Source organism: Kryptolebias marmoratus, linkage group LG2, assembly GCF_001649575.2.
Source record: "Kryptolebias marmoratus isolate JLee-2015 linkage group LG2, ASM164957v2, whole genome shotgun sequence".
Classification (NCBI taxonomy): Eukaryota; Metazoa; Chordata; class Actinopteri; order Cyprinodontiformes; family Rivulidae; genus Kryptolebias; species Kryptolebias marmoratus.
In genome coordinates this window covers 16125449-16141134 of record NC_051431.1, presented here as the reverse complement: position 1 = coordinate 16141134, position 15686 = coordinate 16125449, and the positions used below count along the sequence as shown (strand labels likewise).

The 15686-nt window shown below is 37.4% G+C and overlaps 1 protein-coding gene across 2 annotated transcripts in view; it reads right to left on the bottom strand.

Annotated features, from left to right (window-relative positions):
* Positions 1-15686, bottom strand: part of pdgfd (platelet derived growth factor d) — a 57976-nt gene that overhangs the window by 15807 nt on the left and 26483 nt on the right. Inside the window, exons 2-3 of one of the 2 annotated variants that reach the window (XM_017431003.3) lie at positions 10664-10874; positions 7747-7924 (exon numbers count right to left, since the gene is read on the bottom strand). In XM_017431003.3, the coding sequence (XP_017286492.1) occupies positions 7747-7924; positions 10664-10874 (389 nt within the window). The remainder of the gene's footprint in view (positions 1-7746; positions 7925-10663; positions 10875-15686) is intronic. The other variant, XM_017431002.3, reaches the window with a different exon arrangement.

The following is a 15686-nucleotide window of genomic DNA, read 5'->3' as shown; positions in this document are numbered from 1 at the left end:
AGTGGAGAATATAGGAATATTCATATGGATAACATGTTCTCCAGGACTCTCAGATGTCTGCCTGACTGACTGAAAAACTGTCAAAAGCCCCTGTCACAGTTTGTCTTTATAAGTTTCTGTGTTAAATGACTGCCCACTGCTGAAAGTGGGAAGCGATGTGGTGGTAGCTAAGAGTCATGCACAACACATACTCCGAGCCTTACATCTCGCAATACTGCACGAGACTGAGCATGAGGTTATTTTACGAGGTTTGACCAAAACGCCTACAACTCTGTCATTTCTCATCACAAGATGACGGTAAACCTGCTTTTGATAAACTCTCATCTCATTTACACATTTGGTACTCAATTCACCCAGTCTTTGTCCATCTCTGTGTTTTTCTTTCCCAAACACACACACACACACACACACACATCCATCTGAGATCACCTCACACACACATACACATAAAGTATCTCTCGTTATCGGATCCGTCTCCTTGAAGAGTCTTAAATACCAGCTCCGGTCAATGTGGAACAGTAAATCTGTCTCAGCTGCACTTCAAAGACAGAGTGGCCTCACTTTGTCTTGGTGCATGTGATTGTGTGTGTGTCAGGGCAGTGTAATAGAGTTGACATGAAAGGTGGTCAATGAGCATTGTTGTCATTAACAGGCAGCCTGTAATGTACTCACCCATACAAAGCAGCTGAGGGGAAGTCAGATTTCTTTTAAGAGTGTGTGAGTGTGTTTGTCTTGCCGTTACTCATGTTGTGGCTGTTTACATCTTTAGATTTATGGTAATGACCTTGTTTGAAGTTAGGTTGAAATAAAATTCAGGTTAGGATTAAGGTAACAGTTAGGGGAGTAGTGTTTACTGTTGGGGTAAATCTCCAGAAAATTATTGTAAGCCGGTGTAATTTCCATTGAAGTCACAGAAACCTAACTTTGTGTCGGTGTGTGAGTAAATCTAAGCTTTATTGCCTTGTTGTCCAAATTTCGGAAGATCAAATGCAGAATGGTAAACACATCTGGTCAACTTAACAGGCAAGAAAAAAGACAAGACAAGGATCACTTTTAGACAAGGACAAAAAAGTGGCTTTTTAGAATTAGTTAGTGTTAGGTTGACATTTGAAATGTTCATTTTCTTAAAAGTAGATAAAAAAAAAGCAGACTGTGTCCTCAACTGTGGCCCAGTATGATTGAAAGAGTATCATTAATTGGTAAATCTAGTATCTGTGAAGATAATGATAGATAATTTGCACTGTTCTTTCATCATTATATCACTGAATCTGTAAGTATTTTATGTATGCAATTGCCTTGTTCACATATGATGCTGTGACTGCACATTATTAAAAAAACATGAAAGCAATATTATTGTTGGCCATCGCAATGACAACATCAGTTACAATAAACCCACATTTCCCTTCCTCCTATTGGCATTACTGTTTCGACTGCTGTCCTAAGGGGTTTTGTGTGTATGTTTATTAGTATCCAGGTAACCCAACTACGATTGGTCCAAACTTCACATGAGCTGAACGAAAATTGGCTGCCTGATGAGACTGTGCTGCATAAGATGAGCTGCAGAAGTGATGACATTGTTTCCATCCAGCCACATTTGACCCACTGTGCCGCGTCAGCAACTTAACGTCAATAGTTTTGTGAGGAGTTTGTAGAGGCAAGCTGCCTTTTATTTTAAGAACCTTTTCTCCTGTTTTTTTTATTAGTCAAAGAAAGGCAAGCAAGTGTCTTTTGTTTAATATTATTTTTGTACTGAGGTAAATGAACTAAATAAGTTCGTATTTTGTTTATTATTTTGGCCTTGGCTCAACCAGAATTTGCCTAACTCCAAGTTGTAAATTCCACAGGCACCTGTAAATAAATCATACTTTTTAAAAATAAAAAATGGCTGCTTGAGTTGGGCAGAAGATGGAACGCCTTCATGTTATATCCTGTCCATGACTCGACATTGCACACACTGATATTGCAGTGTGTAATATCAGGGTGTGCAATGTCGAGGCACACACTGATATTGCAGTGATGTGAAAGTTTTAAAAGACCATGCAGCCCTGTATGTTACTATGCAGTATAGTACCACAGTTTCTAGACTATAATAATGTTTTCTTTTTAATTAAGGCTAAGATAAAGCTAATTTACCATTTCTGATAATAAAAATCTTAGTTACTTGCTTTGATTTTGTACTTCAATCATAATACGGCAAAACACCAAACCCTGGATTTTTTGCAACAGATGGAGTAAAAATTATTTTTTTATATATTTTGATATTTTTTAGGCATGTTAAATATATTAAAATTGTTAGCTCATCGCAGCTTTCACAAATGCAGTCCCCTTAATTACAGCAGTGAAGAACTGTGAATGCACTGTTTGTTCACTTAAAAAGATTTCATACGTTAAGTTGTATTCGAGAACAGGACGCCTCGACCACACCTCAAATTACCTGACAAGCCTTCTTATAGTTACCCCTCTTCCCCTCATCAATTATTTAGTCTCATCCCTACCCCCTTTTCATTCCTCTCACCCAACCCACACTGTTCAAGCCCCTTCAGATCTGTCCCCAGGCAATTCAATACCGTGCTCCATACCTCCTCACCACTTCCATTGGTCATCCCCACCTTATCTCTACCAACATCAGTTCATCCACCTGGAGGGTCCTAAGCTGGTCAGGATGTTTGCCAAGCGAGACAGAACCCCGACTCAGAGTTTCCATCTCAGTAGCCATCTTTAATGGGTCCTATTAGTGAAAATCTTTTTGGCTGCAACTGAATGTGCACAAAACTAGATTTTTGCTGATATTTCGTGTGCAGAAACTTTCAGACTCCTTTTGGTCATTTGATGATATCAGCACCGGATAACTGCATCATTTTACCAGCTAAACAGACAGAAAAAAAAGAAAACTCTCCTGTTGTAGAAATAGTATATCAAAATGTCTGGTCTTCTCGGGATGACTCACAGGAGAGCAGATGCAGACAGGATGAGCATCAAAATCCTGTATTAAGCAACATCTGGGGCTAAAAAGTTAACAATTCAATGGGTTTAATCTTTAAATACACACTGTTTTTTAAATTAGGAAATCTGCTTATGGTGAAGTTTTACTAGTCCCAGTCCAAGAGGGATATCGCTCTACCACAGGCTGTACTCAAGGGGTGAGGACAAATCACACACTGCAGCTGCACCATCGTCCAGAGACTCACAAATACATCCTGCTATTAGTGACGAGGGTGAATAGAAGCAGATTTTCAAAAGTGCCGTTACATTTAGCTCCGGAGTTCAAACATCCTAACATTACAAATCATTTGCATTAGTTCTCTTGCCTTAGCAGATAGTCGACTGGCAGACGAATACAGTTTATTCAGCCTGAAATTGTCAGAGTATCTGGGAGAATATACTGTAAAGCATACACAGATCTAGCTTTTAGTCTTTACAATTATCCATTTTTTTTTAAATTGGTTCTGTAAATTCAAAACTGTGACAATAGGACCAGACAAATCAAGTTGTAACTCTCGAAAATTTGATATATTTTAGACCAAACCAGATTCAAGATGCAGAAACTGTTGGCTGTGTTTTTATTGTTCCAGGTAGAACATAAACATACTGTTTCATTTAGTCACAGTACGTTTATTTAGTCCTTATTCTTAGTATTCTTCCATGACTATCTGCATTCCGCCTTTTCTCTGTCTCATCCTGACTGTTTTACTTTCCTATCTACCTTTTTTTTCCCCTCAAGTTTGTATTCATTCGCTCCATGTGGCTTAGAACCTCAGAACTGTCTTGACCTCTCATTCTCGCTTTGTCTCTCTAAGTTCAGGTTGTTTTAGTCATTAGCTGATGTGTCAATACCATCTCAGACACCTGTTCTCACCTTCCTGTGCTGCTTCTCCTCATTCTCTCCATCTCACTTATCCTCCTTTTTCACTCTCTGCTTCCTTTCTTCCTCCTTATCTGTTCGACAGGTCTGGAGAAAACAAATTAGACCCTCTAAATTAAGCCCCACGCAGAGCTCTGGTCTAGCTAGAGGGAAGCTAAATGTGTGTGTGTTTTTGTGTGTGTGTGCGCGCGAAAGATGGAAAGATACAATGCAGACACTCCAGCACAGGGCCGCTTTGAAAACTGGGTAAAATTGATCTAATGAGAAAAGGCCTCGAGAGTTGGATTCTGCTTTTAATGTAAAGACTTGGTGAGGAAGAAGGCAAAAATGCTGAGAGGCTGAGAAGGAGAGATAAGAAGGAAAGTTGTTTGTGGTTCACTCAGGGCTGAAAAGTATGTAGGTGCATTTATGTCAGAGCTTCATTATGACTTTACATTCTTCTGTCATTATTTCAGATTGAAGGGCAGCGCTCACTCAAATATATGGTTATGAGTTTCAGCCTACTGATTGGTTGGAGTTTATTTCAAGTTCAAGTTCCTCTACCTCAATTTTCTCCAGGTGCTTCCTCCCACAGTCCAAAGTCATGCGTGATGAGGTTAACTGTTGACTGCAAATTAAAGTCTGAGAGTGGGGGGTTGAATATATCTTAGAACTAGCCAATGCCCAGCCCATTATCCACCTCCTACAGCACCTCAGCTGGAATAGGCCACGGACATAAATATGCAGAGGTACCCATCTGTGTTTAACTCACACTCTGAGGAGTGAAGGATTGTGGGTATTCAGCTAGATGGACTTGTGTGCAGAAAACCAGAAAAATTATTAAGCAATCAGAGATGATGTCATGTGTTGGTTGAATGCTGATTGGGTAACAGCCCATGCCAAGAAAGGCTGAAGACAAAACATTAAAAATGCTTCAAATTATGACAGCAGTGGACTAACTTAACATTTCACTTCACCAGAAAAGCAGATGTTTGTCAGTTATGACTTTTGTCATTTCTATAGCAACGAGAAACCCCAGGACCAACAACAGCACCAACACAACCAAGAGCAACCCACTCACCAGATTGTTCCACCTAATCTTGAGACTGCTAAAATAATCTACCATATGTGAACATGTGTTTGGGGGATACAGATTCAGAAGCATGTCCAAGCCCAGGATTAAGTCAGTATTAAATTAGATTAATGAAAAGGGAGGGGATGTACTGACTATCTTTACTCAGTTGTACCTCAGGAGATTTGGAGTCTTTGTGCTGTACTTGAGACTATTTTTCATCAGCTGTTATATCTACTCTACATCAAAAATGGGGAAATGGGGAAAAATATATTTTTCGGTTTTCTTTTTTCGAAACACCTGGAAACTGGAAGGTACTAACTTCTGTTGTTTTTACAATTTCCAAACCCATTTCTAAGAACTGTTGGTCATATGAACAAGTTTTAAACAACAATAGTTGTTTACCCAGCTATTTATAATTGGGTACTTCTGATAATAGTGCATTTTATAACAAATTGAAAATTAAAATCAAATTTTTCCTCCTCTGGCTTGAAATAAATTCCAGAATGACAATAAAAAGTATTTTTTGTGTGTAATAAATACACAAAAAAGGAAAAGACTTTCCATTTCAGAGGTTCATTGAATGAAGCACGATTTAGTTTAGTTAGTTTTTAGTTTAAGTTGATTGGAGGAGTAGATTCCTTTTACCCTAAACTTGAAAACAACATACCTTTCCCCTGTAAACTTGGACTACTATTTTTTTTTTTTTAATTATTTTCTGAATTGGTGATGACTTAAAAAAATCGGATAAATCTTAAGTTCAGAAAAATGTTTCATTTTAATTTATTTTTAAAATTCAAATGGACATCTTTTACTTTTACTTAAGTAATAATGATTCCACATCTACTTTTCCCTGATGGATCTTATAATGTCCTCCAGTGTTAATGATGTTAGTGTTGTGCAGTGATTTTTAGCTGTGTTACAACAAATGCAAGCTCATTTAGTTCAAATAGTCAGCTTGTGGCTAAAATGACATTCTAAAATGACAGCTCCAGTAAATGTTAAAACTTTAAATTCATCAAATGAAGTATGAAAGTGAAAATATAAAAGTGAAAGATCATAAATAAATAAACCACCCATCTCCTTCTCTCAGTTGTCTTGGTTTTTCTTCCATCTCTGACATTTTTTTCTTAGATATTAAATAGTTCACCAACTCTTCATCTCTGTCCTTTTTTACTTTTTAAGGAGAAACATATTTTAAATGCCTTTCTGAATCTCTCTTCTCCCTCCTTCACCTCTGATTACAGAGTGGAAGAACATCTTAAAATCAGAGTCTCTGTCCTTGTTCCTTTATCCTTCTGACAAAATGACAAAGCTAATCTCCTTATCCATTAATTTGACAGGTTTTTAGAGAACAGTTTTACATACTTGCTACCTCTTGCCCTCTGTGCCTCAATTTCTTCTCTGTTGTAAAAATGGATGGGATAGGAAAGCTTTATTAGAGTACACATTTTGGTGTTTTTTTTTAATAGTATTACTAGCAGAGCTGTGTCATATCACACTTGGTAAAAATACGGTTTCATAATTAGAAGAGTGTCCTATTATGATTTCATAAACCAACTGTACTTTCTTTAGTGCACACAGCGACATGTCAAGAGTGGGTCCACATCATTTTCATGAGCACAAAGCAAAGTTTTCGCATTATTTCAAGCATTGCATCAACCCGCGCATACACTTGAATGGCAGATCCAGCATCGAGAGCGACACCTCGACTAAATGACTAATACAAAAGTAACCCAGTTGTTTCAGTGCAAAGACCAAAATGTTATCCGTTGTCATGTCCAGGTTATGTGCTGGTGCATTGATAAAGAGTGGACCCAGTGAGAGTTAAAGAAGTGTTTGTCTTTAGAAACCACTTCAGTAATATGAAAGTTTTGGCTGTAAGAGGACAGACAACCAACAAAGCATTATATCTAATAAAACTGCACATGACAATACCGCTATAGACAAAAAAACCATAAGAAACTTGTTTGGCCCTCTGAAGAAAGACCGCGTGGAGCACCACCAGGTGATGAACGAGCACGAGCAGGAGACATAAGCAGCTCTGCATGAGGTTGAAAGGTACAACTCCACAAAGCTTTTTTGCAATTTGTATGATAGGAAGACATAATGGTTTATTTAAATTACTGATAACATTACATATTGTTTGGGTGGGGTTTGATGCCTATATGGATCATGTTTGTAACTTATTAGATCTGTTTGTATCACTGCTTTTTGGTATTTAAAATTTGAGGTCAGTTGATTTAGGTAACCGTGTACTGTGCAAACACCTGAAGAGCTGCAAGTTTAAATAAAAAAAGAAAAATTTGAATTTATTCAGTTTTATTTTTTTTACAAGGACTACATAACCTAAAGTTTGCATTTCAGTCAGCTATTGCAGTTTAAAACTGCTGTTCAGTAGGGTCCAATAGTAATACATTCACACTGTCATAATGCACAGTAAGTCAGAAAAGGAACAAATGATGGGAAATGCCTCTTATTTGTATGCACTAATAAAATGCAGCTACCTGCGGTGAAAATAAAATGTTCAGTGCTTTCAAACTTTCAAAAAGGGAACTTCAGTGTTTTATGTTGTTGCTGTTTTTGGCTATATACCTGTACATATTGTAATTATAAATGTCCTTGAGATATGGTATAGTTTAGAGGCCATATAACCCATCCCTAATTACTACAACCATACTTTTTCTCCTGTCAGCCTTTCCTTTATTGCTACACACAGTTATAACAGTGACAGAAGCACTCTGGACCTGATTACATTGGTACTGTGAATGAAACAAATAATGTAAAAGTTGCATCTCGATAACTACAACTGTAAAAGGTGTAAGTCTCTCACCACCAGCGAGTAGTAGATTTTAAATCCCGGCTTTGCCACAAAGTAATCGTCAGACTTGAAGGTGACTCTGAGATGATTGGTTTTGGAGGTCAGACTTTGTGGTGTCTTCCGTCCACACCAGCGCCCCCAAATTATGGTGCTGGTCTCTAATTGATCCTCCACTTCAATGTAGTCATACCTGCAGTGATGGAGACAGATGGAGAGATGGAAGTGCAGATGAGCACATGACAGCAAACAGAAAAAACTTACAGGATAGACTGTAAACTGTATGTATCACTGGATGGAAAACAATCTTTTTACTAATTTATTTGTAATAACATGGTGATTTTATTGATGAGGGGTATAAAGAAACATTTGCATCCCATCAAACATCCACCACAATGCCTAATGATCTGCAGTGTTTTTGCAGTGAAAAATTGTTATTGCAGTTTTATATGCGTTTGATTAAAAGACTGGAGTGTCAGTCAGTCAAGACCTTTGGCTGAATTTCAACTGCTCCTCCTTTGCTCACGAACTTGCCAGTGGTTTCAGCTCATTGTTTTAATGAGTCACAGAAGGCCAAGCAAAATTAGCTTGTGCCTCTTCACATCTAGCTGAACTCCTACACTACATAATTTTTTATCATATTACATATTGACCAGCTCTAACTCTCTTACAGCCATTTAAATTGCTTGGAAACCAGGAGTCATGGAAGTAAACACTGTTTTTAAATAATTTTAAAGTGTTACGTAAAATGGGAAAAGTCAGGTGTTAAAACCTCAGGTGAACAGCAGACTATGAGATATTATGTTATTATTAATAAAAATGAGTACTTTAGTGAGCTGGATCTGTCATGAAATACATCAGATACTCATAGGAGCCACTGTTGCTGCCCATTACTTAGAGGTTGACCAATTAGGGTTTTTCAACAATCGATGTGATGACAAATTTTTAGAAACTGATGCAGTCAATGACCAATTTATGAAGCCAGTTTGTTTTTGCAGTCTTCAATGTGAGAAATTATTTATATATGGAAAAGTGCCAATTTTTTATGAATACAATCCCCAGCAGGTTTGGCCTGAAATGGAGTCATGCAACAGGGCAAAGACCCATCAGGAAATCTTTAACAGAAAGCTCGGAAAAGAAAAGATTCAAGGTGTTGCAGTGACTCTTGCAAACTCCAAACCTGTCAGTCTTATTGGGATGCTGAAGAATGACCTAAAAAAAATCAATGCATAAACAAGTGCCTACAAACAATCACATTAATGAGGTTATACCAGAGACAAGAACTTAAAATTATTGGTGCCAAAAGTGATTTTATGAGCTACTGAATCACAGGATTTCCTTTTTTTTCTTGCATTGATCCAGCAATTTGGCACAACTTTCGGACCTGTTAAAGTTTAGGTGATTTTTAACACATTCTCATCAGATATATTAAACCTTAGAACTTTGCCATGGCACAATATAAAACTTAAATGCCTATTTTACAGCCACAGTGAAACTTGGATAATTTACACACAATATAAGCTGTGTAGCATTTTAGTGTATTGTTTATATTAAGCATGTGTGTTTATTCATCACAGACCTCTGAGGTCAAAGTCTAACAAGGCAAGGAACCATACAGATTTGGCACAGTCCATCGGAAACAAAGAATTTCAGAGCACAGCAGAGCATGTATCCGTAAGATCTGGTTGAACAAAATTCCTGAAAACAATCACATGACACATGATTTCCCAGTGTCATAAAATATCTTTATAGTTTTGCAAGTCATCCTATAGTCTAGCATATTAAATAAAAACAATGCTCGCTTTGCAGGTATTAATTAATTGTTCACAAGTAATATTGTCTCATTGCTTCTGCTGAAGTAACATCTCTTTGACTATTTTTAAGATTCAGATTGAAACCTGATACAAATTGAGTTCTGGGTGCTTTACTCTATGGTTACAGCATCAAAGTACAAAAAAGCTTTTAAGCATTATTCAGATTTTTTGCTACTACAGGCAAACGTAGTAGTCTGACTCTAAATATGAAAGACAAAATGCAGCTAAGGCTAATGGGAATTACACGTATTATCTAGAGGAAAAAAAATCAGGGAACTGCTAAAGTTACCTTGGGAAATTCAAATTATGGATACTAAATTTTAAGTCAGATAGACCTAAAAATGAAAAATACGGCACACACCGCATTAAACAGTAATCAGCCTGGGAGAATGGTGCACAATCAGACTGGTGATGAGACAAATGCTGCAGGCCATCATGCATGACCAAAACTTGTCCGAGTCAATTATCAAACACACCCGCCCGTCTATAAACGACGTGACAAATTTCTGAGCCAAAACCACCTCCTTCCAACCTTTTCTTAATGTTTTCTCCTCCCATTTACTTTGACTGTGCCTCCCCCCCAATATGCCTACAAAGAGCTGAGTTGTGTATCGGGATTAAAAAGTCTATTTTCCCCCTCAGCCTTCAAGGACAAACCTGTTCTATTTCTTGCCAAGAAAGCATACTTCCACTGCCCATCTTTCTCACATCCTTTATGTCACAATTTATTGTTGGTGTTTACCTGCACGCATTGGCAAATACTTCTCACACCTGTTATTGTTTTCGCCTTTAAACTTGATCATTTTACACAGTAAATCATCCCTCCCTCATCCTCTTTGTTGCTCCGTTTCAGACTTTTTTAATCACTTTTGTCTTTCATCTAACCTTTCTTCATTATACATACTTGCAGTGCATTAGTGCTTCCTCCTGTTTGTCCTCACTTCTTTTCCCCACTATTCCCAGGTCCTGCCTTTCCTCTTTTGTCCCTTTTATCTTTAAGACACTTCATGTCATCCTCTTTGCTTTTCTATAATATCAGCACTAATCGTATTATCTGGATGCTATCATCAGCGATCTCCATTAGTTTATCTTTATCTTCCTTAATCTGATGTTTTTACCTGCACACTCCATTCTCAGGCTCCTCCAGGCCAAACTGTCCATCAAACTCGAGGTGTATTTGGCTCCCTGGCGGTGACAGCAGTTTCCATGACAACAGCAGGTTGCGGGGATAAGCGTTGGGGTAGCGTGGGCTGAGGATGACTCCACCCGCCGGCGTTACCATGAGGTCTTCCTCTTTGTGGTACAAGTCTGTGGTGAGGCGATTGCTGTCTGTTAGTGGTTACAGCTGATCAGTTAGTTAGTCCAGTTTACAGACTCAAGAAGCAAATTCTCATGCAAATACAAACACTTATAGATGCTGGCACAGATAAGCATGATAAGAGAGGTATAAAATATACAAACACAACATGACATAACTTTACTGACTGAATACATGAATACATTACCAATCTTAAAACAGAAACTCTGTATTGTTTTTTTCTTTTGTAATCGGTAATTTAAAACTAGTTATTGCTCTTCTCTGGGCTAGTTACGTTTTGGTGGCAGTGTTTCTGAATCATCATAGACATAAGAGTTTCTTAAGCTGTAGTTTTTAAGTAACTATCTACTTACATACAGTTATAAGTATAATAATATTTATTGTAAAAGAATACAAAAGTCTCAGTTTCAGTTTTCCACTGTGCTCCTATCTTTTAGGCACTATTTTTTTTTTAATCTGTGGTGGTAAGAGATAACTGTGTTGAGCCATTTATCGTTTTCTTTTTCTTTCTCTGAAGTTTCACTGGTAATCTTTTGATTACATCATAAGAAGTGGTTTGTGCTACTAGAGAGCGCTTCTGTAATCAATCTAAAAACAAATAGCTAACATAAACAAAGCGGAGGCAGCTGACATCTGGCTGGTTGTACGCTCGTGTTACTTTTAGTTTTAGCCACTTTGCCTCAACTGTTCGGATCTGTTCCTCAAAATGGTCTTTGCTGTTTCTAAGATTTCATGGCTGATCCACAAGGATCAGTTTTTGATGGTCTATTGTGGCTAATCCCAGCAATCTCACGTAGATAACAACCCCATAGGTTTTTGCACAAATCTTACCATCACAAAATCACATGTATTTGAAACTGACCTGTTAGTTCAGTCAAGCTAAAAGGCTGAAAGGCGCGATACTTCACTATTTGGGATTTTTTTATTATTATATTTATTTATTCATGCTATAGTTCTTTCTGCTGTTTCTTGTATAATGTTTACTATAGTTAGATAGTTTGAAAAGATCATATATAGAACTAGGTTTGGTTTTAAAGTATTTTGCGTGGTGGTTTAATTGAATATTCACCAATACATTCACAAGAATGTCATTGCATACTCCATTACATGAAGTGTTTATAATTAATATTTTAAGATGGGGTTAAAACTCACCTGTTAATTTTGGAAAAAAAATCGACAATTGACAAACTCATTAGAAATAATGAAGAAAAATTATACCATTTCTTGAAAGATTACACATGGCTCATCAGCTTGTAAGCCAACATTGGAAGAAAGAAGAAAAACAAAATAAATAAAAAATTGTCTGATCTGTTTGAGCTCAGAATATGTGTTGGGGATGACATTCAGCTACTATCACATCAAATTTTTGCTCAATATTTGTAAGAATGACTGAGTTATAGCCTTTTTTGTGTTGGCTAAGAAGGCCATCTTGAATTGGGTTGACTCTAAAAGTTAACCAGTTGCAGGTGTACATCACATGAAATATTTTGCTAACAGACAGACAAACTAACAAATACATGCACATATGCTGGCAAACACTTGTCATCCCCCAGAATGAAAGGCAGGTGGTAATAAAAGTTTTGAAGCCAAGCACTAACAAGCTCACATTATTACTGCTAACCAAAACCTAAAAACTGCTGAGAATAATATAAACTTGGCAACACTTTTAAAAAATGTGTATTGCACATAATGTGCACAAATGTGTCTTATAAAATGGGTTTTGCCAAGTCAAAAATAGTGCTGATCTTTTCTGTGAAGGACACTGAACTGCTGCCAAAATTACTACCGGAGAAAAAGGAGAAACACACACGCACCCAACCACACATTTTTTAAAATGAATAAATAAATAAAGATAATAGTTTTGTTAACAAAATAATTAAATTTATGTTCCTACCTTAATTAAATGTGTTAAAAATAATGAAGAGAAGAGTTAGTTTACGGATATGTGTCTAATGAGCATTAAAGTTTATATAAAACTTTGAAATCACTCCAGAAAACCTATTAATTGCCCTAAAAAGTTGCCCTTATAAAAAACTTTCCTGCCCACACACACACTGAGAAGGTCAAGATATCTGCTGAACCAGGCTGACAGTGCGGTATTTTCTGAGTGCTGTTTTTTTGCAAGAGAGCTGAATCTATAATCAACACACCGCAGCATGCCCCCCAGAGACGTGATGATGAAGAAGCTTTGGCCTTCGCCTCCACCTCTTCACTGCCAACTTCCCGTAATTTTTACTCCCATCCCATCACTGCTTTTCTCCTCCTCCATATATCCCTCTTCTCTGCCGAGTGATGTTTGGTTTTTTTGGTTGTTCCACTTATCTACTGATTCCAGTTTCACTGAACGACGCTATGTAAAGTCGCATTTGAGACGAGAGACAAACGTGTAATTTCAGTTCCGGGAGTTTGTGCTTGTGAGAACACGTGTGATGGCGATGAATTTATTTGTAATGGGATTTTTCTACTCTGCTGATCAAACGCTCGGCTGTGTGGGTCCATTCAGTCATGAAAGTGCTTATGTGTCAGAAACTTTCACCCACTAATGTTTCAAAGGAACAAACCTCCACGTGTGTGTGTGACTCTCAGCCTGGCTTTAAAAAACGATTCTTAGTTTAACACGTGACATTGTTATGATAGCCACTACATTCAGCATGACCATTTTATGGTCTACGTCTTTTGTGTCACACTGCTTGTATAATGCAATACAATTGTGCATTTAAAAGCAAATAAACATTGGTACTACTTTTCTGTACCTGTCCGTGTCAACAGGTCATTTACAGACCTCTCCATAAACAAGTCAAGCATGTAAAACTAGTAAACCTACAACTTGCCATTTGGAAAATAATTGCCCGTGCATGTGGTTGTTTTTCAACATGACTGCACCCATCACTGCACACTGATATATTTAAGTCTGTCTTAAAGTTAAGAAACAGGAAGACTCTAAACTACGAGAATATGCAAATTAGGACGCACAGCACTGACTTCTTTTGGCTGCTGTTCCCCAGTCACATCACTGACCTTTATATAAATCATGCAACAATGTCAGTGACACTACTGGAAATTAATGCACATAATATAATAATTAAAAATAGAGGTTCATGTTAAAAATCTGCAAGGAGAATTGACAGAGCTCGAAAAATGTAACTTCTTTACATGCCCCAACCATCAACCATGGTCTGCAGCCTGAGTTCATGGTTTTTAATGCCAGCAATTTGTTTTAAATCTTCTTCTTCTTTTACTTTCGGCTGTTCCCTTTTCAGGGGTCGCCACAGCGAGTCGTCCTCTTCCATCTAACTTATGAGTCCTCTGTCCTCACTCCACCTCCCTCCATGTCCTCTCTAACTGCATCCATATATCTCCTCTTTGTCTTTTTCCTGGCAGCTGCGTCTCTAACATCCTTCTACCAATATACCCACTGTCCCTCCTCTGCACATGTCCAAACCATCTCAGTCTGGCCTCCCTAACTTTATCTCCCAGTCCTTCAACCTGTGCTGGACCTCTGATGACCTCATTTCTGATCCTGTCCATCCTCGTTACTCCCACTTCTTTACTCCCCTATCTAGAATTTTTTGAAGTTAGATCATCTCAGTAAAAAAAAAAAAAAACAAAAAAAAAAACAATCTTTAAGTTTTGCAAAGACTTCTCATTCCTCTAGTTGAATTTGCAAAAAGTTGGGACACTTTGTCAAATGTATGCACATATGAAATTATGTCCAAATATTTAAATTTTATATTTAATTAGAAATTATATGACAAGAACATATTGTTAGTCAGGAAAAATTGTGTGAGTGTATCTAAAACGAGCAAGTCCCATTCTATCTACACCTCTAAAGTTGAGAAATGTTGGAAATATGTTGCTGGCATCAAATTAAAATATTAAATTAAGTCTTAAGACACTAATACAGAGATTCTTTAGACTTTCGTTTAGGTACAAATGTAGGACTTATCACATAACATTTGCTGTTATACTTTAAGTAGAACTCCATCTTTGCATCGTTTTACATCCCGAACATTTCCAAAGTTAAATCAAAGAACATGTACCTCTCTATTCTGTAATATTTCTCTTCAAATCAACAAAACTTGAAAACCAGTCTTATTAAAACATCCTTTACAAGACTTCTACTCTCCAGCTAAATATCACCAGCTTCTTTAAAACTTATCATTAAGTCAATTTTGTGAAGTTTCAGAAAATATGTTGATGTGCTGATAATACCCTTGAGTGTCTGACTCACACCCCACATATAGACACACCAACTCTTTTTCTCTCTCTCTCACACACACACACATAGACAGACATGTATTGTCTGACTGTGGCAATTAAGCTCCAAGACTCCTGATCTGACACTTAAGTAACTGTGACAACGATGCTGCGTGACTGTGTGGTGAATCTCTGTGTGTGTCGTGGGCAGATGGAAGTGTGTGGTAGGGTTCAAGAGAGAAGTCCCTGATGCTGTGTGTGAATTTGCATCCATGCATGGCAGTGAGGTTTTATGTGGGTATATTCTCGCTAATTAAACTTGGCTCTCCCACCTCTTGTGCCAGGGTGTGATGTTCTTCGTGGCTTCAAGTTCTATTTCTGAACGAAGTGCCAATCACACTCTAATCACCCAGCAACACGGTGCATCAGAGACTAAAAAATAGCTGTTAAGTGAGAGTACTGAAGTCTCACAGAAAGATTTGATGAGAGAAAAAAAAAGATATTAACTTTCATATTTCAGTTGGAGTTAATCTAAGAGTTGATTTTGGTGAATTCAGTTCTGCTAACAGTTGTCTTATATGAAATCACCCTTTTTTAATACAAGAGCCTGTTCTGTGCAAATACTA